Consider the following 25,870-nt stretch of genomic DNA (forward strand, 5'->3'; position numbering starts at 1 on the left):
GGGGCTGATCATTGGTTAAAATGTCTCACTATTTGGCAGGTAACTGGCAATAATTTCTCACTGCTTGGGCAGGTAACAACTTCCAGGCTGCAGATATGACTGTATTGTGCTGATCTCCACATCCTGTTCTATTGTTCTATGGAATTGTATTCCTGTCATTCCTTTGAGATTGAATGCCCTTCCCAGTCATAGAATTTCTCAGTATCATGCTGGGAAAAACAAAACTGGGGTTTTCTGCATCTCCCCTTTGGTACAATACAGCCAAATAGTAAAAATAAAACATCATAATGTAATTTTTATTTTACAATACATATTAAAGCATAATGGTTACATATAGGTTTATCTTTATCTACACACATACAGTATTATTATTATTATTATTATTATTATTATTATTATTTATTTCTTAGCAGACGCCCTTATCCAGGGCGACTTACAATCGTAAGCAAATACATTTCAAGTGTTACAATACAAGTAATACAATAAGAGCAAGAAATACAATAACTGTACACAGTAGTGTAAAAGTATGTCACAGTTACATATTCACAGAGGAAGATTGTCTGGATGTACTTATTATACATGCAGTGACTATTCCAAAGGCTTTATGTTAAAATAAAACCCAGAAGATGGAGGAAGTCTGACCTCCCTTGCACCCCTGAAATCTGTAGTGGTCTGGAAATGCTGTTTCCACCATATCCCTGTATTCTGGGATTTCATCATCGCAATTGTCTGCATTATCAAGGCAATACAATAAACCATTATCTGTGGACTTCCTGACTCCTAATAATTCATCACTTTCAAAATGAACAATCTCTGCATTGTATGTTTCAGAATAAATGTTCAAATGGTAAAAGCGCAATATCCATTGCCACTTATTTGTTTGTCATAGTCAGTCCTATGGATATGCTATTTTTAGGAGGGAACAAAGCCTTTAAAATCTGTTTTCTTACCTCTTATCACCACAGGGGATGAAATCTCCAAAGACATTGTGAAGGAGGTCGGCGTGTCTTGTCTGTCTGTACATGTGTCCATAGGTATACAGTGCCTATAGAAAGTCTACACCCCCTTGAACTTTTTTCACATTTTGTTGTGTCAGTGCCTCAGAGTTTCATGCATTTAAATGAGGATTTTTTCCACTTATCTACACACCATACTCCATACTGTTAAGGGGGAAAGTTTTTATTGAGAAAAAAATTATATATTAAAAATACAAAACTGAAAGTAATTGGATAAGTATCCACCCCCCTGAGTTAATACTTGGTGGAAGCAGCATTTACAGCTGTGAGTCTGTTGGGATCGGTCTCTACCGACTTTGCACACCTAGATTTGGCAATATTTGACCATTCTTCTTTACAAAACTGTTCAAGCTCTGTCAATTTCCTTGGGGAGTGTTGATTGACAGCAATTTTCAAGTCATGCCACAAATTTTTGATTGGATTTAGGTCAGGGCTCTGACTGGGCCACTCAGGGACATTTACCATTTTGTTCCTTAGCAACTCCAGTGTAGCTTTGGTTGTGTGCTTTGGGTCGTTGTCATACTGAAAGGTGAACTTCCGTCCCAGTTTCAGCTTTTTTGCAGAGGGCAGCAGGTTTTCCTCAAGGACTTCTCCGTACTTTGCTCCATTCATTTTCCCTTCTATCCTGACAAGTGCCCCAATCCCTGCTGATGAGAAACATCCCCATAACATGATGCTGCCACCACCATTCTTCACAGTAGGGATGGTGTTCTTTGGGTGATGCGCTGAGTTGGGTTTGCTCTAAACATAACGCTTTGCATTTAGGCCAAAAAGTTCAATTTTAGTTTCATCAGACCACAAAACTTTTGCCACATGGCTACAGAATCTCCTGTGTGTTTTTTTTGCATACTTCAAATGGGATTCGAGGTGGGCTTTCTTGAGTAATGGCTTCCTTCTTGCCACCCTACCATACAGGCCAGATTTGTGGAGTGCTTGGGATATTGTTGTCACATGCACACTTTGACCAGTCTTAGCCATAAAAGCCTGTAGCTCTTGCAAAGTTGCCATTGGCCTCTTGGTAGCCTCTCTGATCAGTCTCCTTCTTGCTCGGTCATCCAGTTTGGAGGGACGGTCTGATCTAGGCAGGGTCTTGGTGGTGCCATGCACCTTCCACTTCTTAATAATCGTCTTGATCGTGCTCCAAGGGATATTCAAGGCCTTTGATATATATTTTTTTTTATACCCATCCCCTGATCTGTGCCTTTCAACAACTTTGTCCCGGAGTTTTTTTGAAAGCGCCTTGGTGCTCATGGTTGAGTCTTTGCTTTGAAATGCACTACCCAGCAGAGGGAACCTACAGGAACTGCTGAATTTATCCTGAAATCATGTGAATCACTACATTTTAACACAGGTGGAGGCCACTTAACTTGGTGTGTGATTTTGAAGACACCTGAGCTAGTTTAGGATTGCTATTACAAGGGGTGGACACACATCCAACCAAGCTGTTTCATTTTTTATTTTTAATTAATTTTCTACAAATTTCTAGAATATTTTTTTCACTTGGAAGTTGTGGGGTAGGATGTGTAATTCCAGGCTATAAGGCAACAAAAGGTGAACATTTTGAAAGGGGGTGTAGACTTTCTATAGGCACTGTATATCTGATAAACCACTTATCCAATTGTCATGAAACTTGGTATTAACATTATTTAACGTACGTTACTGGCACTGTCGGATTGTGGGGATATATGGAAATATCTCTGTTTTGTACATTTTTATGTGTATCTTGAGAACACAATATGTTATTACACAGACTGTGAAGTCATTTCAAAATACTTTTCCACTATACTAACATTTGCCTACATAATGATATCTAGGTCTTAAATACCACTTATCACATTTAAACTACTCATTGTAATTTATTTTATTTTATACTATTCTGTACATACTCTTGATAATGTAATGGTCATAAACTTTTTTTGTCATACTGATAGCTCTAATTTTGAATTTAATCCAATGGTTATGACCAACAGTACAGCATACCTTGGGGAATTCCACGATTCTGCGGACGCGGAACTTTCCGCAGAATTGCTTGTCTCCCGCAGAATCAGTTAAATATCTGTCTGCCGTGGACTTTCAGTGATAAGATGGAAAAATATTTGAGAAAAAAACGATTCCCTTCAATCCAAAGTAGCAAAATATATAAGTGCAAGACAATGGGCTAAAGAGTATGAAAAAACAATGTATGAAGATGGTGGCTTCCCAAAAACATAAACGGAAGTACAAGGAAGATTGCGCCAGCAGTTCAAAAAGACGGCAGACTGCAATAACGATGAGCCTACACACCAATACAATATCGGAGATAGAACGTATCAAGGGAAGTGTAACAGGGGATATCTGTACTGACTGTCTGGCGCATGCATGGGTCTGCTGGAAGCGGGCAGCAGCCTCGTAAGATCCGCCTGTCAGTCATGGCGAGAGGAGGGCCTTCGGGGATTGCTCGGCCCATAAGTACTGTGCTTGGTTATGCATTCGGTGGTCTAACAGGGGATACCCTGCGACTCTGGCGAAAGACGCCAGTGTAAATAAAGACCAGGCAGGAACGCCAGCGGTTGAAGAGAGGACGAAACAGGCAAGCACTGCTAAGGAAGACAGCCCGCCTTAAACAAGAATTTAAATAAATTATTACGTACCCGAGGGGACGTGTGTAGATATATGGGGGACTCTGGCCACCACAGTGTATAGAGAACAGCCAAGCGTAGGACAGAGACGCGAGCTGACCGGCATAGCGGCAGTGGGGGAACTGCGTAAGCAGCACTTTTGTATTATAGTTTTATTACTGTGTTTTGTTTTCCCTTTTCATTTCGACTTTGGTTTTCATTATTATTTTTGAGCACCTGTGAGTGCGCCTGTGTATACCTGTGTTGGTAACCTTGTGGTCCTGATTACCGTTGCCGGTATCCAGGCCACAGACAACAGCGCCCTCTGCAGGCCAAAATAAATTTTAAAAAAAAGAAAATAAATAAAACTGGGCACCTGTGCGGTGTTCTCAGATACCATCTTCTGTCTCCCGTGTCAGTTTTTTTTAACTGACTTAGGTCAATATGTGTGTATGCTGTTATTGGAGATGCATATTAAGTCATTTTCAACTTCAGATAAAGAAAAGTGCTGTTGATAGGGACTTTGTTGATCAAAGCAGAATGATGGGATAGGGAAGCAAAAAATGAGCTTGGCAAGAAATAGTAGAGACTGGCTTGCATAGCAAGTAATATTATTTACAGTGACACCGTAAGTTTAGAGTACAATAATATAGACTAAATTAAATATTATGATTTAATACTAGGCCTACTTGCTGCATGTGTAAAAAAAAAAAAAAAAATCCGCTAAACTTGATGAAAACCAGTTTCTATTCCAGCGTTTTTTTGTCATATATACATATCGAGTTTGGTTAGGTTTTTTTTTTTTTTTACGTTTATAAAATGTAGTGTTTTTCATTTGTTTTTAGATTTGTCAAGAATGGTTGAAAACAATGGCATGTGCCAACATTCCACTTTCCAAGACAGACCACCCCTTAGTCAGAAAGTTTCTTTAAGAACATGTCCAAAATGGAGGGGCCATCCCTGGTACTATCAACTTTAAGACACCTACTTGCCAGATGCATGTGAAAAAGAAAAACTTAAGGAAAGTTGTCTGGGGACAAAGATTGCTATAGACACAGACAATGCACAGTACATGATCAAAGCCTTCAAAAGTGTCCTGTCCAACGTATTCCCAAATGCAGTTCATATCATCTGCCTGGCTCATGTCCTGGACTTGATTTTGATCAGCGTTCAAGAAACCATCCAAAGAAGTCACAAAATTTGTGAATTGCTTTAAATACATTTTCTATCACGCAGATGCAAGGAAGGCCAGATTCCTGGCTGTGATGAAGGTACAAAATAATGGCACCCCAGTGCCCATGCCACCAGATCAGGCTGGTACCAGATGGAATTCATGGTTTGTTGCAGTGCAGTACCATAATCAGTACTTTTATGTTCTGTATGAATTCCTTGCTAAAGAAATGGAAATCAGTTCATGCCCCCCAGATTCTGTCACCAATGCATTTCACATGATGCAGGATGGTGACACACATCACCTGATTCAACTGCAGCTGAAATTCATCAAAGTGTGAAAAAATACTGAGTCGAAAGCCCTGTGCAACTCAAGCTTTTGACATCTTGGAGGATTTGCAAGTCTTCTTCACTACCCGTATTCAACTGAATCAAGAAAGTTATTCACAATATTTCCTTACCTTTGAGTATCAGTTTGCAGAAGAAAAATGATATTCTTCGCCTGTTTAAGGAAAGCTTCACCCTTGCTTCAGAAAAGCTTGAAAAGTATCTGACACATGGACAGCCAGGGCTACTATTCCTTAAAGCATGCCGGTTGTTTGAACCAAATAAAGTGTCACTGCTGAGCCACAACAAAGCTGATTACTCTGCAATCCCAGGTTTTGATGACGGTGCACCACTGGAGGAGTTTCAGCTCTATGTTACCAGACTAGTGCCACAGTTTCTCCAGATCCTGACTCAGTTGTGTACACCAGCGAATCTGAAACCTGGGTTTCTGCACAACACAGGGTGCCAAAATTGGCAAGCTTTGCCAAGAACTACAGGATTGCAGTAATGAATTCTGCAGATTCTGAGAGAAGTTTCTCCCTCCACAAACGTGTCCTTAACTGCAGGCGTTGTTCACTTTCCATGAAGTCCCTGAGACAACGATGAGGAGGAAGTCACCTTTGGATATGAGTGAATTTAGATTATGATTTATGTATACAGTATTTTAGTATGCGTTATTTTAAAGTTATGCATTTTATTTTATTTGGGGTGATCTTTATAATGCTGACGAACTAGAATATAAAGAGCTGATACAGTTATCTATTGTTGCCAACTTTTGGAATGCTTCCTTTCAGTCATAATTTAATTTCATTAAAGGATCACATTGCCTAAGTTAATTGATAAAAATCGTTTCAAGTTTTAAAGTAAATCTAATGAATGTTTATTTGAGAATGTTTCACTGTAAGAATTAATGTTTGTTTAGTGTGATGGGTTTACAGTTCTGTTAATGGATGCTGCTTTTATGTGAATCTTATGAAGAATAAAGTATGTTTTACCATGCTGATTTAGTTTTTCACATTTGTTTCAGCACAATTGAAGTTTTAAATCGATGTACTCTCTCTGAACATTAGAAATACTATCACATAAAGAATTCCACTTTGTTATATGACACTTTGATATGTAAAAGTATATAAATCTTGAGGTTATCTTGTGTGTAAAACCACTGCAGAAATACCGCAGAATTTGCCTTTTCTGCTTTAGAATTTCTGTAGAATTTATGACATTTTGTTGCAGAATTCCCCAGGGAGTGGTACAGGTAAAAAAAAAAAAAAAAAAGCAGAACTTTTTTTTATTTGTTTAAATCTGTAACTTCTGTATTTTAAGTATTTACATATATCTCATATAAAGTAAGAAGGGAAAAAAAGGAAGTGAAGTATCAAAAGAAATGGTTGTTGCATGCCCAGTTTTAATCTCAACCACAGATGATCTGTGTTATCTTAGGGCATTGTGCTTGGTCTATTCAATCCCACTTAATAGTACATCTGTGTATAGTCAGGAATCAGGATCCTGGATGGTGTAAATTCAATTTTGAAACTAGGCTTGGGTATCCTGGAAAGTACTGTCATTTCTAAAGACGATGCTCTGGGTGGGTACAAAGTCTGCTGTAAGAAGTATATCATAATGCTGGTGGAAAGTGTTCAGGTGGCACATGCAGTGCGAGCTGCCCGAAATTGTCTTGTGAGGGAGCAGTTCAGTCCTAATAATAATTTGCCTCTCTTGTTTTGCCTACCTGCCAAGGTGCCTTTTTTGCCAGTTATGCTGTATTCTCTTGTTGCTTTTGTGAACAGTGCACAAAGGGCTAATTTGATCTCCAGATTAATTGTATTTGTATTTCTTAGAAATAGGCTGCTGTTATGCAGGGTTTTCTCCCATTAGGGATGGGAGAGATACTGCAGAGTAAATATGTAAATCCCTGCAGGTTTGTTTGTTTAGCGGTCATTTGCATGGCATTTTCTCAAGATCATTGTTGAAAAAAAAAAAAAAAAAACCTGACTTCCATACCGCCTCCCCTGTCCTTCCAGACAGTCACGTTTCAGAGAGATATACAAGTGTAGACATCATCGTTGTGGAGCCACTGTTTTCCATCTGCCCAAAATATACATTTGCATCATAGTATTACTATTGTGCTGTGGTGACCTTGCCCTGACTCTTATTGTTCTCCTGAGTGGGTTCCTTTATCAACAAGCATATCCCTTAGTTGTTGTGATTTGTTTGTATGCAAACAACCTTCTGACGCTGGCTGGGTCCGCTCAGTGTTATTAAATGGCTCCAACATGGGTGTGCAGTAAATCTGATAGGCGCAGTGCGAGTTCTTTCCAGATATGACTTCACTCGCTTTGCTGACATTACTGTACCTGTTTAAGCTGACTCAGGTGTACTGCCTGTGCCAGCTCCAGCATTAGGCTCCACCAGTACAATACTGTGCAGCATGTGCTTTTCCGTTCGCAGAGCAGTTTGTGGGAAAAAAAGTCTTTAGCATTGTGTTTCTTTTCATGCTGAAAGCCAGCGATGCCTTGTTTTTGAAGTTCTGGCCAGATAAACCAGCCCTATTTATCTCATTTATCCCCCAGTCTGCTCCTTATAAAGTTACCTTGCCACAGCTGCCTGCAGTAGCTGAACACCATTAATCTTGCATCGACTCCATCGTACTCCTCCCCTGTAGTTGCATTGTCGCAGCACCTCAGTGTAAGCAAGCCCCATTCATCTTATTTTACATGAGCAACCCCAGCCCTCAGTACCATTTCCTATACATTTATCCTGACTAGCAATAACCTTCAAATTATGTGTCTGCCTCAGTGGTACTGTAGGTAACAACACTGCCATAGGGGGCTTGTTCTCTAAAGAAACAAATTCAAGTGTTACAGTACCCTATTTAAAGATACAAATGAATGCATTCGATAGCACACATAGTAGATATGCTTGTTACGGTTGTTTTTCAGTTGCATTTCCCATAAAAAATGTTCATGTAAACATGGGGCGAATATTATCTAAAAAAAAAAAAAGCAGGATATGAAGAAAACTGTGAGAACACTTGTATTTTAATACTGTAATTAGATTTACGTGTACATCCCCCACAGTAGATAAGGGATATAATTACGCTCTTTTTTTTTTTTTTTTTTTGTTAAGGCCATTTCAATTCATCAGGGTCTTTTGTCGTTTGTCTGGTGTTTCTCTATCGGCTCTGTCCCACAGCGTATGTGTCTCCTTACTTTCCTGTTTGTGCTTCTCCGTGCCACGGTGGCTCTCAAACTCGGTTCCTTGAGTTTCTTAACAGATTAGCTATGGGGGAAGCTGCAATCAGAGCCTCCTTCCCATAGTTCAAAGTGCTGGTTGTCTTGTCGTGCCTTTTAAAACATGTTCGTCCTCTAATGGGTTTTGACTACAGACTTTCCGGTGTCAGGGATGAGAGTTTTAAATATTCACTAAGGTAGGTGTCATAATAGATGTGGGGTCAGGAGTTTACACCCATGTAAAATCAACAACGCAGTGATGACCTGGGAAACTTGCTAAAGATGCTATCCTTTGGATGATGCATGACACCAAGTATGCTTAATAAATCTAACCATATATTGCCATACACACTGAGCGATGCTTAGCTCCCGATGTATTGTTGAAGTGGAAACAGGTGTGTTTTGTCCAGTGTCGAAGGATTCAGTGATTTCACTTCAGTGCTTTCAGTGATGTTTTTATTTGCTTACGTTGCTATTCCACAAGTACCCTCAGTCACTGCATTGAGGGATGAACTACTGTAATTGCACATGCACCCACTGAAGTCATATAGATGATTCTGCCTTCCCGTGATTGTTGCTGAATAGTTGAACACAACTCACACAGGAAATATTCCAGTGGATCACATGGCATGTAACATGACCACATAAATCTGTGTATAGACTAGGGAGTTTCTAATCTTTTTAAATTCTGTTTTTTTTTTTCTTTTCCTTTTAACTGTACAACTTAAAATACATTTTTTACAAAACAACCTGAAATTTGGTAGAAAGCAATTGGATCTCAAGTTGGGTAAAAAAGAAGAAAAAAAACACACTTTAGTTTATTTTATAAGTTTGATGATCTAGACATGACAACATCATCAAAAGGTACATGCAGTCACACGTTATACTGTACACAGTTATACACAGTATGTTAGGATGGAATCCATTCAGATGTGAGTGTACCTTTATCCTTTTAAATAAGCTCCATGAGCCGAGGCCACAACTGTAGGGACTTTGTGCTTACCCATCTCTAGCTTGCAGTCGAACAAGCTGTACTGTTTAATAAGTCTCAGGAGTAGTGACTGTTTAAAAAAATAATAATAATAATTATCAAAGTTATTCTTAGTTTCCGATGTAGAGAATCCCATTTTAACTAAAGGATTTTAATTCCCGTTCTGAGTTTATTTTTGCCACCTTAAGCTTAACTACTATATCATTTTGACCCTAATCCAGTTCTTGCAAATTTACCACAGCAAGGACTCTTCACCCTGCATATTTGGGATGTTATTTCAGATGAAGTAAGATGAAATAACAATAAAATGTACTATAGTATTATTATTATTTATTATTATTTATTTCTTAGCAGACGCCCTTATCCAGGGCCACTTACAATTGTTACAAGATATCACATTATTTTGACATACAATTACCCATTTATACAGTTGGGTTTTTACTGGAGCAACCTAGGTAAAGTACCTTGCTCAAGGATACAGCAGCAGTGTCCCCCACCAGGGATTGAACCCATGACCCTCCGGTCGAGAGTCCAGAGCACTAACAACTACTCCACACTGCTGGCCCAATATGGAGTAGAGGTTATTCTAATAAGAGCCTGGTATATTGACATACAGGTGCTGTCCACATAACCGACCCTGTTAGAACGGAGTTCTGTTTACAACGTATTGAGGAGGCATGTCCCTGCCAAACAACATGGGTTTTAATGGAGAATTACAAAAATGGACTCATTTATAACATACATTATATACCGTTTAACACGTATAGTTTTCCTGTTCCACAGGCAGGTGTTTTGCATTTTAATACATAGTTTAATATATACAGTACCGTTTTATTACCGTATGTACAGTTTTCCTGTTCCACAGGTAGATATTTTGTGCAAATAAGGTACATCCGGGACAGTAAATGACAGTCACAGCGGCATTTGTGACGTCAGGCAGGAAAAACAGTTGCTGTTTTACTTTTATTCTTCTATGTTTTTGTTAGTACAGCCGTTGTGCAGTTTAAAAGTATAACGTATACAATTTGAATTTCATTTTACGAAAAATATAAATTTGTACATTGGTACTACTTATTACATTGTACGGCCCACAGGGGAGTGTTTTGTATACATAATAAACTCCCGTTCTTTGGCAGTTAAGCTTGTATTGTTTATATACTCTATCTAGTTGTGAAGTCAAAACAATATGTAAAAACAGACCTCACATCTGTGATAGGCAGGGAGATACTGTAGCTGTTCCCATCCCAAATACTTTTTTTTTCTTTTTACATACAGCCTTTCGAATTGTGTTTACTACATACTTTGTTTATAAAGTACTGATTTTAATTGTCCCTTGGAGTCTGTTATAAGTGGAGTGCACCTGTGTGTGTGTGTGTGTGTGTGTATATATATTCCAGTCTGGCTTTTTTATGTTTTTCTTTCAAAAGTGGAGTCCTCCTGGGTCTTCTTCCATGGAGCCCTCTCGCTCAAAAAGCGACGGATGGTGCGATCACAAACTGACGTACCTTCACCTTGGAATTCAGCTTGTATCTCTTTGGCAGTTATCCTTGGTTCTTTTTCTACCATTCGCACTATCCTTCTGTTCAATCTGGGATCGATTTTCCTCTTGTGGCCACGCCCAGGGAGGTTGGCTACAGTTCCATGGACCTTAAACTTCTTAATAATATTTGCAACTGTTGTCACAGGAACATCAAGCTGCTTGGAGATGGTCTTGTAGCCTTTACCTTTACCATGCTTGTCTATTATTTTCTTTCTAATCTCCTCAGACAACTCTCTCCTTTGCTTTCTCTGGTCCATGTTCAGTGTGGTGCACACAATGATACCAAACAGAACTGTGACTACTTTTCTCCATTTAAATAGGCTGAATTACTGATTACAAGATTGGAGACATGTGTGATACTAATTAAATAAACTAATTAGTTTGAAACATCACTATAATCCAATTTTTTCTAAGGGGTACCAACAAATGTGTCCAGGCCATTTTAGAATATCTTTGTAGAATAAGCAATAATTCATCTCTTTTCACAGCTTCTTTGCTTTATTCTATGACATACCAAAGGCATGCAAGTATACATGATAAAATAGCTTTTCATTTCATCACTTTTCAGGAGGAATGAAGCATTATATCAATGAGCTGTAAGGGTACCAACAAATTTGAGCACGTCTGTGTGTGTGTATATATATATATATATATAATATATATTATATATATATATATATATATATATATATAATATATTTCTGTTTAGGAAACTATTGTGGATCATCAAGTGCAGTAGAATATTATAGTCTTTTATCAATTTTCAAGAATTAAATAACGGACAGCTGGAACCAGTGATCATAGCTTCATTCACTGCCCTCCACCCAAAATACAGTAATGCAGTGCAGTAGAGGAAGCTAAGCTTTGTGCGCTATGAATAAATAGTTAGCAGTAGGATAGATTGCATGTAGTGGCCAATGAGTGGTACCCTTATATTAGAACTGTTGTTGTTGTTGCTATTGCAGAGAGCCTTGTATTGAGGCAGGGTGCTGTGTATAGTTCATGAACTGTAGCCTACATGATAAGCCCATTGTGAAGAACACTAGGTTAGAAGTAGAAGGTCCTTCTTTCGTAACAGTAAGACAGTTTTGTTCATGTAACCACAGCCATTTGGAGTCTGAAAGGCTGGTGACTCACCAGTCAGTACATTGACCTCTATACCAGAAACTGACACAGGAAGACCTGGTAATACTAAAATGACCCAAGCCCTCAGCATGGCAGATGGAAGCTCTGTTTTGTTTATTTTTTTGCATTGCTTGATATGCAAGCCAAGACAGAAGTCAAATAATACTGGTTACTGCTCATGTCAAGTGGATCTTGCAATGTTGTTGGTAGTTCATCCGTAACTTCACGCTTAAAAGAAGTTAAGGTAGACGAAGGTTTCAGCCATCATGCAGCCACAAGTACAGTGTTGTGCAGTGTGCCCTGTGATGTGATCTTTGCTTTGCATCAGTCCCTATTGCTGTTGTTTACACAAATCCTGGATTTAATCCATCAATCAGTCAGCTTTTTGGCTGGGGAAGAATTAAATTGCTTTGTGTTGCATAAAAAACCAAAAGGGGTACAACAAGGTATGTAGTAACATACATATCACCCCCCCAAAAAATAAAAAGAAACATATTTTGGGTGTTTGTATGCCAGTAAAATAAATCCTGCTATATTAAATACCTCTTGTGTTCTAACTTAGATACTGTGCAGTACATGGTGCAATAGTTAACCCCCTGTAAATAAGAAAGCATAATTAAGAAATATATGAATAAATCCTTGGTCTGTTTGTTACACCAGACTGGTAGTTAGATTAAATAGAGGTTGTGGCAATTAACAAAGGTAGGTGCTTGTGAACATGGAAAACATGTTTGCCTGTAATTTCTGGAATACCATCTGACATTAACCATGCTAATAAAGGTATTGTAAGGAGCCTTACTTTCCAATCATTAATGTTGTCTGATAGTTGCAATACTTTCACTTGTCTTATGCATATCTTCAATGATATTGTGGAGACACGTGTATGTAACTTTAGACTTTTACATATACTGGTATCGAGATTTTAGAGAATTACTTATCCAATTGTGATTCAGCATTTTTAGTTTAAATATTTTATATAGGTTTTTAATCTCTGATTTGGCCACCACCATTACATCAGTATTGCAATATTTAATATTATGACGTATGGGGACACGGGTACAACACTCTTGGCTCTGCTTTGGACGTTTTGAGGCATTCTGGATCTAAGCCTGTCTGATTTGCTTTTTGACGGTGGTGGTGTGTGTTTTTTTTTTCTTGTTTTTGTAAATTTTGTAAAGTCTTGAAAATAGAATTTCTCATCTAACCTGAAGGACTCCGGAGAGTCTCTGCCACCAGATAAAATCTTCCACAAGCCCATCATGAGAAACGTGATGTACGTGTGCTGATTGACATTCATGTGCGCCTGGTTTCCTCTGCTACTCAGGGTGAAGGTCGTGAAAGAAAGACGTGTTATTTATAACTATTTTAATTCAGCGGTGTGCTGGAAATTAGGTATCCATCATTAGAAATTCCCATTATCCTACCAGGAAACCAGCAAAAAAGGAAACTTTGCAGTAGGTCTGGAAACCCCCCCTATTTATTTTATGAGAATATGGAGTCTATTAAAAAAATAGTTTTTGAATACAGGCCGTGTTTAAAATAATACCAAAAAAACCCCATAAAACCAGAGAACTGGGTGCTAATCTAATGTTACAGTGTATATTAAATTATATACTGGTGTTAAGCTGTTAATGGATAATTCATAATGTGGTTGAATTAATTGATTACACTGGTAACAAAGAAATAATGAATGCATTTAGAAATCTGTTCAAAAGGGTGTTGAAAATAATACTGGACATTTATTAATACCAGGTTATAGTAATGCATTCAGCTGATCCATACAGCATTAAATTATTAAAATAAGAAGTCTGGTGTTTTACATTTTTTAACACAGAGTACTCTCAGGTGCACTGTTAAATAATAGATTTATATAACCTTATTACACACGTGTTACCTTTAGTTACCCTGGGGTAAACAAAAGGGGTATTTTATTACAGTCTATTTACAATACAGATTTAAAAGTACAAAGAATACTTCTTTCAGAGCGTGTTACATGTATATGTCTGTATAATAAACTTTGTCATTATGACAGCTGCAACACCAATCAAACCCACTGTCAAGCAAACAGCCTATCAATCAAGCTGTGTAAGTAAACAGAGACAAGTCTGTCTGGTTCACAGAGGGCTTGAACATCTCTATACGAAGTTTGGTGCAGTAACGGAATGTTTATTAATACATACTTGAGTCTTGCTTGAGAGTTTTTATCACTCGCATAAGGCTATTTGGACTGCTCAGTCTGGGAAGGTCATATAAATAATCTAGTATTGCACTCTATGTGTGTATTGTATACATACATTGGAATGTGTCTGTTGCATCGAGTTGTCTCCATTTTTATTTGCAAAGAAAAAGTCACAACTGGTTTATTATCATAACAATTTAATTATCAAATTAATAATTATGGAAATGATTTAGTGTACAGCTATAAAGTGGTATGTTCACTTAATGAAATAGTTCAGTTACCTTTCTGGTGTGGGGATGAACCTACAATAAATTAAAGGCAGAAGTCTGAATTTATGCATTGAGGTACATTTTATAGTAGGTCCCGTTGAAAAATTCCCCAGTACGACAACTCAACCTCTACGAGGCAAATCCATCTCTACTGCAGTTATCCTGCAGTGCAGCTTGAAATGTAAACTCAATACTGTTTCCAGCAGAGTTTTAGTGTAGGGTTATCTGTTTTATAAATTGATATTTTGTAATGATTAAACGCAGATAGAAGTTTTTACTTTATTTTTAAAAATACAATTTAAAAAAATCAATGTTGGGCATGTGGTTTGAGGGGATCATTAATAAAGACAGAGTGTGCTTCAAAGGTACAGTATACTTCAGGAGAAAAAACACTGTATGCACTGCAGACAGCAAGCACCATGCTCCGAAAGAAGACGTGTGGTAAAAGTTCTTAAAAGTTCACCAGTGTGAACTATAAAAAAAGCACTGATAAAACTGTTTACTACAAGATTTTTATGACCCTTAGTATATCGGCCTGACGCCTCGAGTCCTGAGACATACTGTCTGAGCCTGATACTGGCTGTATAATGTAAGTTCGGCAAAAAAAAAAAAAAAACCCTCATCTGCTCTCACAGCATTCTGCTATTTCCTTGTTCAGATACTTGACTGGTCTGCTTCTCTTTTACTTGTTATTGCATTTTTCTAGTTATGTTCTTTTTTTAGTACATACTACAGATTGTAAAACTAGTTGTGAAGTCAAAACAATATGTAAAAACAGATTCCAGACCTCACATCTGTGATAGGCAGGGAGATACTGTAGCTGTTCCCATCCCAAATACTTTTTTTTTCTTTTTCTTTTAAAACAGATAGATAGATATATGGCTAAATATTTGACTTTCAGTGTACAATGGAGGTGAAAACACCCATAATATTTTGACAACATTTTTTCCCTGGAGGGAATTTAAGGTTACTATGTCTGGTTAATCAGAAATTAAATCTGAAAGCTGACTGGAACCAGAACTGGGACCAGAACTGTTTAGATGGTGTGGTCCTCAATGTCTAGAGACTAAACAAGGCAGTAGTTTTAATAACAAACAAGTTTCGCTTTTACATAGTCTGCCATTCATTGCATGCAGCCAGTTCTGTGGATCTAACCAACACTGATAATCATTTTACACAGCCACAGCAATTGCTTTGTTGAATCTTGGAGTGTGACTTATTTTGTCCACTACCTAGCTGTGTAACATTTTTGGTAAGAAGAGCCACACCGATGATTAGGAAGTTCTTAAAGAGCAATACTAATATAGGTGGATGGAGCGATGGGTAGATATAGAGAAAGATATAGGTATATAGATATATATTACTAAACAGTAAAAACAAATCTATCACCATAAAAAGTCTCTTTATAAACGGCTCCTTCTAAATCTTAACAAATAAGTGTTGTGTAACTATTTTTACAATTGTACAACCTGTCTGTTGGCTGGTTTCACATATCCTGATTAGTACTTTAACATTAGCCAACACATACAATATATATGTACATGGGATGGGCAACTCTGGCCGCTCCTTACCTTGTCTTTATTGAAGCAATTAAACTGTGGATCTGGCTCCTAATCAGTTATCTACTTCAATATGCATGTTAAACCTGGCCGGAATGAAAAGGCTCCCAATCTCATGGTTTCTCTTTATTCCAACAGGCTCAGGATCTGAATGTGATAGAGGAGGTGATCCGAATGATGCTGGAGATTATAAACTCTTGCTTAGCCAATTCCTTGCATCACAACCCCAACCTGGTGTATGCCTTGCTCTATAAACGAGAGCTTTTTGAGCAATTTAGATCCCATCCCTCCTTCCAGGACATCATGCAGAATCTGGACATGGTAAGCATCTACCCTGAGATACTCTGTATGTAGCAGCAGTTGTTGTTGGGAAAAAAAATATTTCTTATTGTTTTTTCCCCTTTTAGTTCTGCTGATCCAATATTAAGTTTTGTATTTATTTTATATTTATTTAAATGTTAATGTTTAAATTTCCATATTCTACCTCAGCGCCCCCTATGCACATGTAGTGCCCCCTGATGCGTGTGGAACAAAAGCTTATATGCCTATTACATTTTTGCGCAAAATTTAGCACCAGAGTACGAGAAGCTGGTTTGCTGTTCATTTGCAGTATACCATATTTATACAGTACATATTGTCAAATCAGTTAAACAAACAAATTAATCTAAATTTAGTCAATACATGAATATTAAATCCCTAAAATAACTGTGATTTGTGGGCAACAGTTGGATCTAGGGGCATTGTATCCTGTATCACTGTATCTGAAATGGTCAAACCCATATTTACAATTCATTAGTTAGCCACCAGTAGGGATGCATTTTCCTATCGACAGGGAGATCATTGAGGTACCCATCACACCTCTATTTCAAATCTAGGGAAACATCCAATTGTGATGATAAAATCAGCGGGTAAAAGGGGGAAACTGTCCATCCATCCATATGAGTGTCACACTTATGTGTTTGCTTATCCATTTTTGATAGAACTTAGGACTCTTCTGTCCTGTACATGGGAGCAGCATCTTTTCAATCTTTTTTGCATGAAATAATGAAAATAAAATGAAAAACACATTCTAATAGGCATGAATGAAAATCTGACTTGGAATGACTGATTAACTTTATTCCTTCAATTGATAACTGCCAGTTTCTGGTGACTAGTAAAAGGGGCAAAATAAGAACTAGGTTGCAAAGTGATTTCTAAAACCTGATTTGGGTCACTAAGTACAGTAGATGCTGGTTATTAGCTACCCTTATAAAGACAACTGTAGGTTATTAACAACATTTTCCCAGGAACCAATCCCGCCTCATAGACTTTAATGTTAATGGAATTCTGATATTAGCAACTGCATGCCGCTTATTGACAAATGTGTTACTAGTTGCCAGAGCTACAGAGTGTACTTGCATGATTTATGCGCATACTTCATGCAGCTTTTATAACACACTGACTTCGCAACTGCGTATTTCTGGTGGACTGAAGAAGAATGGTGGCTTTGGAACTGGCTACGAAGCTGCACGCAGAATTGAGATGGATTTACAGTGGGAGGTGGTACATTGTAAAAAGCAGACAATGTTGGATAATTTCTTATTTTAAAATTGTGTTCTTTAGAATTGATTGTAAGTACAACACATATTTTTTATGTTTGCTTTACTCATTGTAAGGGCAATTGTAGTACATCATTGTGTAGTACTATTTAAGCCGACACCTTTTTTTTTTTGTTTTACACACGCATGAAGTAAACAGTTCTATGTTTGGGTATTTTGTGTTTGTCGTTAATTTTTTTATTTTTTAACACTGCAACATTTAAAACAGATGTATTTCAGTGCCATATTTGTACAACTACAGTATATATTATTCCATATAAATACACTTGAAAACGGAGGCGTTCCGCTTATTGGCAACTTTCGGTTAATGAAAACTTTTTGCTGGGAACCGAGAGGTTGTTAATAAGTGGCATCTACTGTACCTGGATTTCAAAAAATCATGCTGATATTGTTCAGTATGAGATTTTAAAAGCACATATAATACTGTTTACCTTCTTTGCTTCAAACAGCATTTTAAAAGTGTAGTATGAATACAACTGATCTTTTTTACAACATCGAATAAAATAATATGATGGTGAGTTAGCAGCAGGGGATCTGTTAAACTAGTAATAATTTTATGAGTTTCTGTTTAAGCTTTTCTATTTGTCACCTCAATTCTCAGGAAAGCAAAATCGGTTTCCCAATACAGCATGTTATTAAAACATAAAAGCAACATTTCACTGCACAGCAACTTATGAATATGACATGTTTTCAGCTGGATTTATTTCACAAGGGAGGTGGGATTATGCATGTACGGTTTTCTTTGCATTACAGTATATAATTGTTTTCAGCTTGTTTATTCTAACCACCCCCCTGCACAATATACAGTACTATTGAACAATAAGCAGTTCTGTTGTTGTTCTTTTAATGAGGGAGCTCTCAGGAGGTAGGTTTATAATCTAAGAATGTGTAACCATATACAGCAGAATCTCCCTAGAAAATGATGCAGACCCTCAATCAATTATGGGAGATGCATGTGTATTATGGTTTGATATATTGTAAATTGCAAGATCCATGCAGGTTAATGTTCTTCCTGTGGTGATAGTGATTAGTTGATTTGTATAAATGTATGCTGTGATTTAATTTTCATCATTCAGTTTAGATGCATGTGTTACACTCTTTATTTGTGTGATTTAAATATGACCTATTGTGCTATTTGTCCCTGTGTCTTATTTGTCCCTGTGTCTTATCTGAGAGGGTTTTCAGGTAAAGATGAAGCAGATACCACATAATACTAATATCATATACAGTAAATAGTAGACGAATATGTATGAAATCAAATTGTGTCAACAGTGGAATTCCCAAACATAGTTGTGTTTGGCGGGGAAGGTTTGTCCATTACCAATAGGGGCAGTTTACGTGCACTACATGTGTCCTGTCGAAGTCAAAAGTACCCACCATGTGTGTGTTTAGCCATTCTATATCTGCTTTGTGTCCACTGCACTTTCCACTTCGTTTAAATCCTCTGTATAGCTCTGCTTTAACACAAAAAAGAGATTAAAGTCTTGGAAGGTGGGGCCCGTCAGGTGAAAATGGAAGGCGTGTCACTCAGAACCTCTCAATTAGTTATAATCTGAATAGATAGTAGTACCACATTGTTTTGTCTGGAGGCGGTAACCAGCTAGCCAGTGTGATCTATTTGCAGTGTGCTTGCTCCTAAAGGAACATTATTCAGGGGCACTTTTAAGTGTCTCCTTTATTAGGATTAGGGGGTTGGGATCTCAAAGACTGTAGGTTAGAACCATGGAAGCATTGTATGCGTCCATACAGGTACTATTATTAATACTGCACTCTACCAGTATAATATTTCAATTTTAATTACTTGCTGTCTCATTTACTACATTCTTCTATAGTTTAGTTGTGTGTGCTAGAAAGCAGGTAGTTTTAGCTTCCTTCGCCCTCTTCCTTCTATGACCCATAATAGGCTCATATTGTCATGACATTTTTAAGCCTTGTATAGGTCAGGAAGTAAAAATAACAAAAATGGCATCCACTTTGTGTCTTTATAATGTTACATTTTACAGGAAAGCCTACCATATTTAACACAGCCTGATAAAAAATAAGTGAAATAATTTCTTATAATATGTTGCCAGATCATTAGGATATTCTTTTCATGTGGCAAAGTTGCTCAGTTTTCCCCAGGAGTTGGTGAACAAAAATGTACCTACCCGTCTCCATGCAAATAGAGATCAGCTTGATAAGTGGAACAAAGCGGTGAAAAGTGCTGTTGCTTCTGCATTAATTGTGTGTTAAATTGCAGCCATTACCACTGGGAAGGTGTTGCTAACTAGATTTCAGCCAGTGAATTCACCCCAGAGCCAGACTGCAACTTGCCACACATAGAGATATATTGGCATAGTCTGGGGGTGCAATTTTATATATACTGTATACATGCTGTGCATGTTTAACAGCTCTGTCTGCAGACAGATTCTGGCAGCCATGCAAGAGGGTCCTTGCTGAAAGACTCCTACTGTTAACTCCTACTCGAGACATTTCCAGTTCCTCTCCATATCGATACATATTAAAGTATTTAATAAAGTTTCAAAAATAATATTGCAATTAACAGATACATAGATAAGGTGTGTTGTGATCTTAGTATTCAGTGTCTTAAACGTTTGGCATAGTACTGAAGCTGAATGTGTCAAAATACTAAACCTTCCCAGGGAAGTATTTATGGTACCATTTTATTACATTCACAGTCAAAAACGTTCACTGTTGCGTTCAATTTCATTGTTATATTCTTAACTCGATGCCAATGTGATTTATAATTACATTTTATTGTGGATTGTGTATCATTGCTCAAGCACAGTAATGTCCAGGAAGCATGCACCAAGATATTCTTCCCCAGTGGTACGCAATGTCTGTCACAGTTGTTTGGCAGCATTTGATTTAATACGCCTGTCCTGTCTTCAAGAGCACGCAGGTTTCTCGTCTGTGTGGATGTTCGTGAAATGCCTGCACAATCAATTGGGACTGTGTTCAGATCAACCCTTACTCCTTTTCTGATAAGGCACTCAGCCAGGAAAAATAAACTAGATTAAAATACATTCAAATGCAAGTACATTCAAAGAATGTCAGTGGCAACCATTAAACATTTAAATTAGCACAACCTTTAGAACGTTGATCAGCTTAAATTTGTTAAGTGTAAACAGAGTCAAGACGGGGCCTTTTAAGATACTCCATGCAGTTACCTCACTTGTTTGCAAGATGTGTGAATGGCTGGAAGTGTTGTGACAACTACCTGTCTTGTTTAAATCCCAATGCCATAAAGTTCACATTGTTGTGGTCTCGCACCCAGATGTACTACAAGCCAAAATAAAAAAAAGAATGGCCTTTGGCTCCTTGTGTCTGTCTGAGAAGCATAGAGCAGTGACAGCTCCCTCTTGGTTTTTTTAATCACATAGACTGGAAAGAACACATTAGAAAGTGCTTTAGGATGGGTGCGGGGGACTAAATTACAGACAAGTCTTTAACGTCAATAGTTTCACCGAACCAGACTGCAGGCCATGGGAGATGGTAACTTAAGAGAGATCATCTAATTATACAGAATTTTCATGCCACGGAATGCAATTCTCAAAACCTTGTTTAGATTGACTTCTCTCTCTATCACAAGCATAGTTCTCCACCCATTATTTACTGGACCTCTATTGAAATTGTATGTCTCTGTGTGTGATGTATTTTAATGCTAATATACAACTAATAATGCTTTTTGTGAGTTTTATTTTGGCTATATTTGTTCTGTAATTTTTTGTTGTAGATAAATTGATTTTAAAACTAATAACTTGTTGCTTGACATGTACTGATTGATGCAGTTAATTCACAATTAAAATGCCATAAAATGTATAATTTGTATGATTCCACATGTAAAAGTTCCTAAGCTTACTGCTACTGTCTTCAATTGGAGGAATAAAATACTGTAGGCATAAATCAGTCAGACTTAGAACTGATTGTGAAGTTTTACTGAACCGTACAACTTTTCAATATTTTCTATGTAAATAATTAGAAACATTGAACCATGGTCAGTTGTGATTGGAAAGAAGAGATGAAGGTGAGGAACTGAGCCTTGAAGTACTCTCCTATTACTCCAATGGAAGATGCTGCTCTAATCAAGTGACAGATATTGCACAGTCAAATCAATAATATAATACAGTAATGAAAAATATATAAGTAATACAAAAAAACACTTTTCACGATAAACATTTCAGAACACTATGCAATCGACAAGTATAAAACAGGCAGCTATTTAAAACAGTTTTTACAGAACAACAGAAAGCTGTGACTGAAATGAATGTCTTTTAAACATATCTAAGAGTACTACCATCATGCCAGTATATGGGCTGAAATGTGTGGGTTTAAGGGCTCTCAGAGTTTCCCTGCCGGTATAATCAGGATGCTCAGCACAGTTATGTCTCTGAAGCACTTTGCTCCCTCTTGTAGGTGATTGGCTTCTTCAGCTCCCGACTCGAGCAGGCTGGATCTGATCTGTCAGTGGAACGTGTTCAGGAGGTCATTAAGCAAGGCGCTGCAGCTCTACCCAAAGATCGACTGAAAGTAAGTTATAGGTGGACGGTCAGCACAGAAAAACTTGCACCATAGAAAATGTATTAAATCTTAAATCTAGGAAGGATAAACATTTGTATATGAGTTTCCTTCAATATGTACAGGGTTTGCAATGGGAAAAGGGAAAGGTATTACAAAATTACACACATTTGGTTTATAATAACTTTTATTTTAATATCTGTTTATAGATCAATAAAATATGTATAGATTATTTGATTTCCTGAGAGCAAAGAGAACAGTGTTTAATCAAAGGAATTTCTGAATCCCTTAAGATTCTGTCCCTAGACAGTACCCATGAGTACTGACTCTTTAGTTGGCGTACATGATAAATCATAAGCAGATAGATCTATCTAAAACGTACCATAAATCACCGCTCAAGGCTCTAGTCTCCCATAAGGTTCTTTAATCTTTTCTCATTTGTGGTAAATAAAATAGATTGCTCAGAAAATCTTTAAACCTTTTATCCTGATTTTTTTGTTTTGTTATTTTTATACTGCCGGTGTGTTTTTTCGATGAGAATACGTATACAGTTCCCTTTCAAATACGAAATGTAACCATTACCTGATCGGATATAATCTCTTATATCTCGATTTACCTTAGCAGTTATATCAAAGCTGCTCCTTTAAAAGCCCTGTATGCGTCAGACGTCTTCACCGCCCCCAGGGGATAAATACGAGTAGCGCATAAGGCTCGGCCATTTTCTCTTTCAGCCTTTGCCTGAGGAAAAAGTTTACTCTGGCTTTAAGTCATAACTACGGAGATAAGTTGATTAATTCGCTTTTTCTCTCTCATTTCATATTATGAAATAACTTACCTTTTTAAGTGATTATTCTTCTTAGCCACTCCGCGGCTTTGTGCCCTGTACGAAGCCGGCGGCTCTCCCCGACCCAACCTTGTTGCAGCTAACTTCACGCTCTCTTCCTTGCTGCTCGACTCTTCGTGAGTCTGCTGTGTTTGCTTTGCTGCACTGACGACGAAGGTTGGTAAATTCTTTCTAGTTAGCAGGCAACTGCAGCCTCTGTCTGTTTTACAGTGCATGCTTGCAGTTTGCCAGTGATTTTTTCAGGTCTTTACCTGCATGCCACTTGTCCTGGTACCAGCCCGGTACCCGTGACTTGCTCTGCCAGTACCAGTCGCTACCAGAGCCTGGACCAGTTGGTACCAGAGCCTGTAGCCTGGTCGATACCAAAGCAGGTACCACAGCTGGTACCAGAGCCTGTATCAGTGACCTGGTCGGTACCAGAGCCTGTACCAGTAACCAGGTTGGTACGAGAGCCGGAACCAGTCGGTACCAGATCCTGTACCAGAGCCTATACCAGTGACCTGGTCAGTATCAGAGCTAGGAAACAATAATCTAGGGGTAGGAGCAAGACTAGGAGCCCGTGCTCCTCAAAATCCTCCTCTTCATCATCTAGCTCGAAGAGCTCCCCCTCTCCTAGATAGAGGAACAGGAGCCGCCGTAGCAGGCATTCTGGTACTGACTGGGTTGTGGGGCAAATGGAAAAGCTTTTTGAAGCTATGAACCACCAGCAGTCCCTTTTGACGGAGCTGCGGCGAGGCCCCCGCCCCCCCAGTTGTCTCAGTCCCCAGGGTTCAGGCACCATTGTCTGACCCACAGCCAGAGCAGGAGGACGTCATGTCCCTTACTGCATCTGTGGGCATGGATACCCAAGAATTAATCTTCCCACCGAGGACGCGGAATCAAATGTCTTGGCTCCCATGGTAAGCCCCTCTCTGTCGAAGGAGCTCACCTCCCTTATCAGACGTGCTATCACGACCCTGCAGGTGCCTTGGGCCACGGAAGATGAGCCTAAACGCTCTATATTTGAAAGTGTGTCAGCGCTGTGAGCCTGGTCAACAACCACCTGCTGCAGTTGTCTAAGTACAATGGTCAGGCGTTGGGCAGGAGCATGGCTGCATTGCTGGCGGCAAGAAGGCAGCTCTAGCTTTCTCAGGCTTGAGTACCTGACAAGAACAAGGCGTCATTAGTGGATGCACCTGTAACACCAGGTCATACATTTGGGCCAGCAGTGGATGAGATGCTAACACGCTCTCACCAAGCAGATGAGTCTTCCAAGGAGTTAGCACACCTCCTCCCCAAGCGGAAGCTCCGAGCTTTAACAGTGCGCAACGCGGAGGCCGACACAATTATCGACACCCTGCTCACAAGTAGCAGCTGTGGCCACAGACGCGAGCCTCTACAAGACAGAAGCCCTAGAGATTTGCTGCCACAGGTCCAGGGCCCGTTCTATCAGGCCCATCTGGATTATTAGTGATCATGCACCACGGACATCTGGGTGATCACCACCATCTGGGCCAGTTACTCTCTGCAGTTTCAAATCGGCCCCCCTACCTTTCAGGGCATGATTGCAGCAATGGTCATGAACCCTCAAGACACTGTATTAGTGTCTCAGGAGGTGGCGGCTGTACTGTAGAAACAGGCAATTTCAATTGTTCACTCTTTCAGCGAGAGAGCAGGCTTTTACTCCGGGCACTTCCTGGTGCCGAAACAGGAGGGCGGCCTCACACTGCTCCTCAACCTCAGACGGCTCAATCTGTACTTGAGAGTACGAAGGTTCAATGTGCTGACAGCGAGGCAGCTGTTGCAGTCAGTAAGGTCAGGCGACAGCTCTGCAGCTTTGGGTCTGGCCCCTGAGCGGAGACATTTGAGCCATCTATTATCTGACAGAGTCATTGAGACACTTCAGAATGCCAGAGCAGCATCTACACGCTCCCAGTATGGTTATAAATGAGGTATGTTCCTGATGAAAATGGCGCTGAGTCTTATGCGTCACTCGTGTTTATGAGACGTCTGATGCATACAGAGCTTTTAAAGGAGCAGCTTTGATATAAGTGCTCAGGTAATTCATGCTGTAAGAGGTTATATCCCATCAGGTAAAGGTTACATTTCTGTTTCAGGGAACCAAGGTTATGATAATAACCTAACATTTTATGCTTTGTCCTGTCACCTGCTTGGCAGACAACAGGACTGCACCCTTGTGAAATGTCTGGGTTTCCTTATAAAAGAGATAACAGCAATCGAGAGTTGGCAATCCTCTGTAGTTACCAGGGCAGACATACACACAGACACACACAAACAATCACACACCACAGAGAAAGAAACAGTGAAAGTCTGAACCAACTAATGGGCCACTTCAGAGACCTGCATGGGAATAAAAGCAGGTGCTGGAAAGGATACGTTTCCCTGACAGCCTGCAGGCGGAGATACTTGACACCAAAAGGTCTGAGACTGGAGAGAGGAAAAGAGAGGAGTAGACAGGAAAGAGGGAGGGCAAGGGAGAGAACTCCAGAGATAGAGCTGTCTCAAACGGAGACAATCTGCCCTGCAATTAAGGCTCCCCTTTTATTGCTCTGGCTCATTATGGGGCAATTTAAAGATCAGGAGGATAGGTGAAAAGTGGCCCTGGTGCTCTTTGAAGTTCATTTGTCGCTCCTTTTTTTTCTTTTGTTGATTTATCAGTGGCTGAGGGAGTACAGGAGAGCACTGAGACAACGCCTGGAGTCTGCAGCTCCCATCGCTATATTTTTCTCAGGGCGTTTTCTTGCTAAATACAAAACCAAGCATAACAGAACTTCCATTTTTTTAATATTGCTGTATGTCATGTTGGAACTTAATTTATTCCCAGAATACAGTGCAGCCAGTTTGATTTTAACCTTCCTTAGAAAATACCCCCAATTACCACACTGTTTTTTATAAAAGCAGCTGTTT

General features: G+C 38.9%; 1 protein-coding gene across 4 annotated transcripts in view; it reads left to right on the plus strand.

The window, feature by feature from the left end:
* LOC117421324 (dymeclin-like) overlaps positions 1 to 25,870 on the plus strand; it is a 176,248-nt gene that overhangs the window by 128,218 nt on the left and 22,160 nt on the right. For 3 of the 4 annotated variants that reach the window (XM_058994156.1, XM_058994166.1, XM_058994170.1), the window contains 2 exons: positions 16,142 to 16,324; positions 22,018 to 22,131. In XM_058994156.1, the coding sequence (XP_058850139.1) occupies positions 16,142 to 16,324; positions 22,018 to 22,131 (297 nt within the window). Of the gene's footprint in view, positions 1 to 4,458; positions 4,586 to 16,141; positions 16,325 to 22,017; positions 22,132 to 25,870 lie in introns of those variants that run through there. The other variant, XM_058994176.1, reaches the window with a different exon arrangement.

The sequence above is a fragment of the Acipenser ruthenus genome, chromosome 2, assembly GCF_902713425.1.
Source record: "Acipenser ruthenus chromosome 2, fAciRut3.2 maternal haplotype, whole genome shotgun sequence".
In the NCBI taxonomy this organism is placed as follows: Eukaryota; Metazoa; Chordata; class Actinopteri; order Acipenseriformes; family Acipenseridae; genus Acipenser; species Acipenser ruthenus.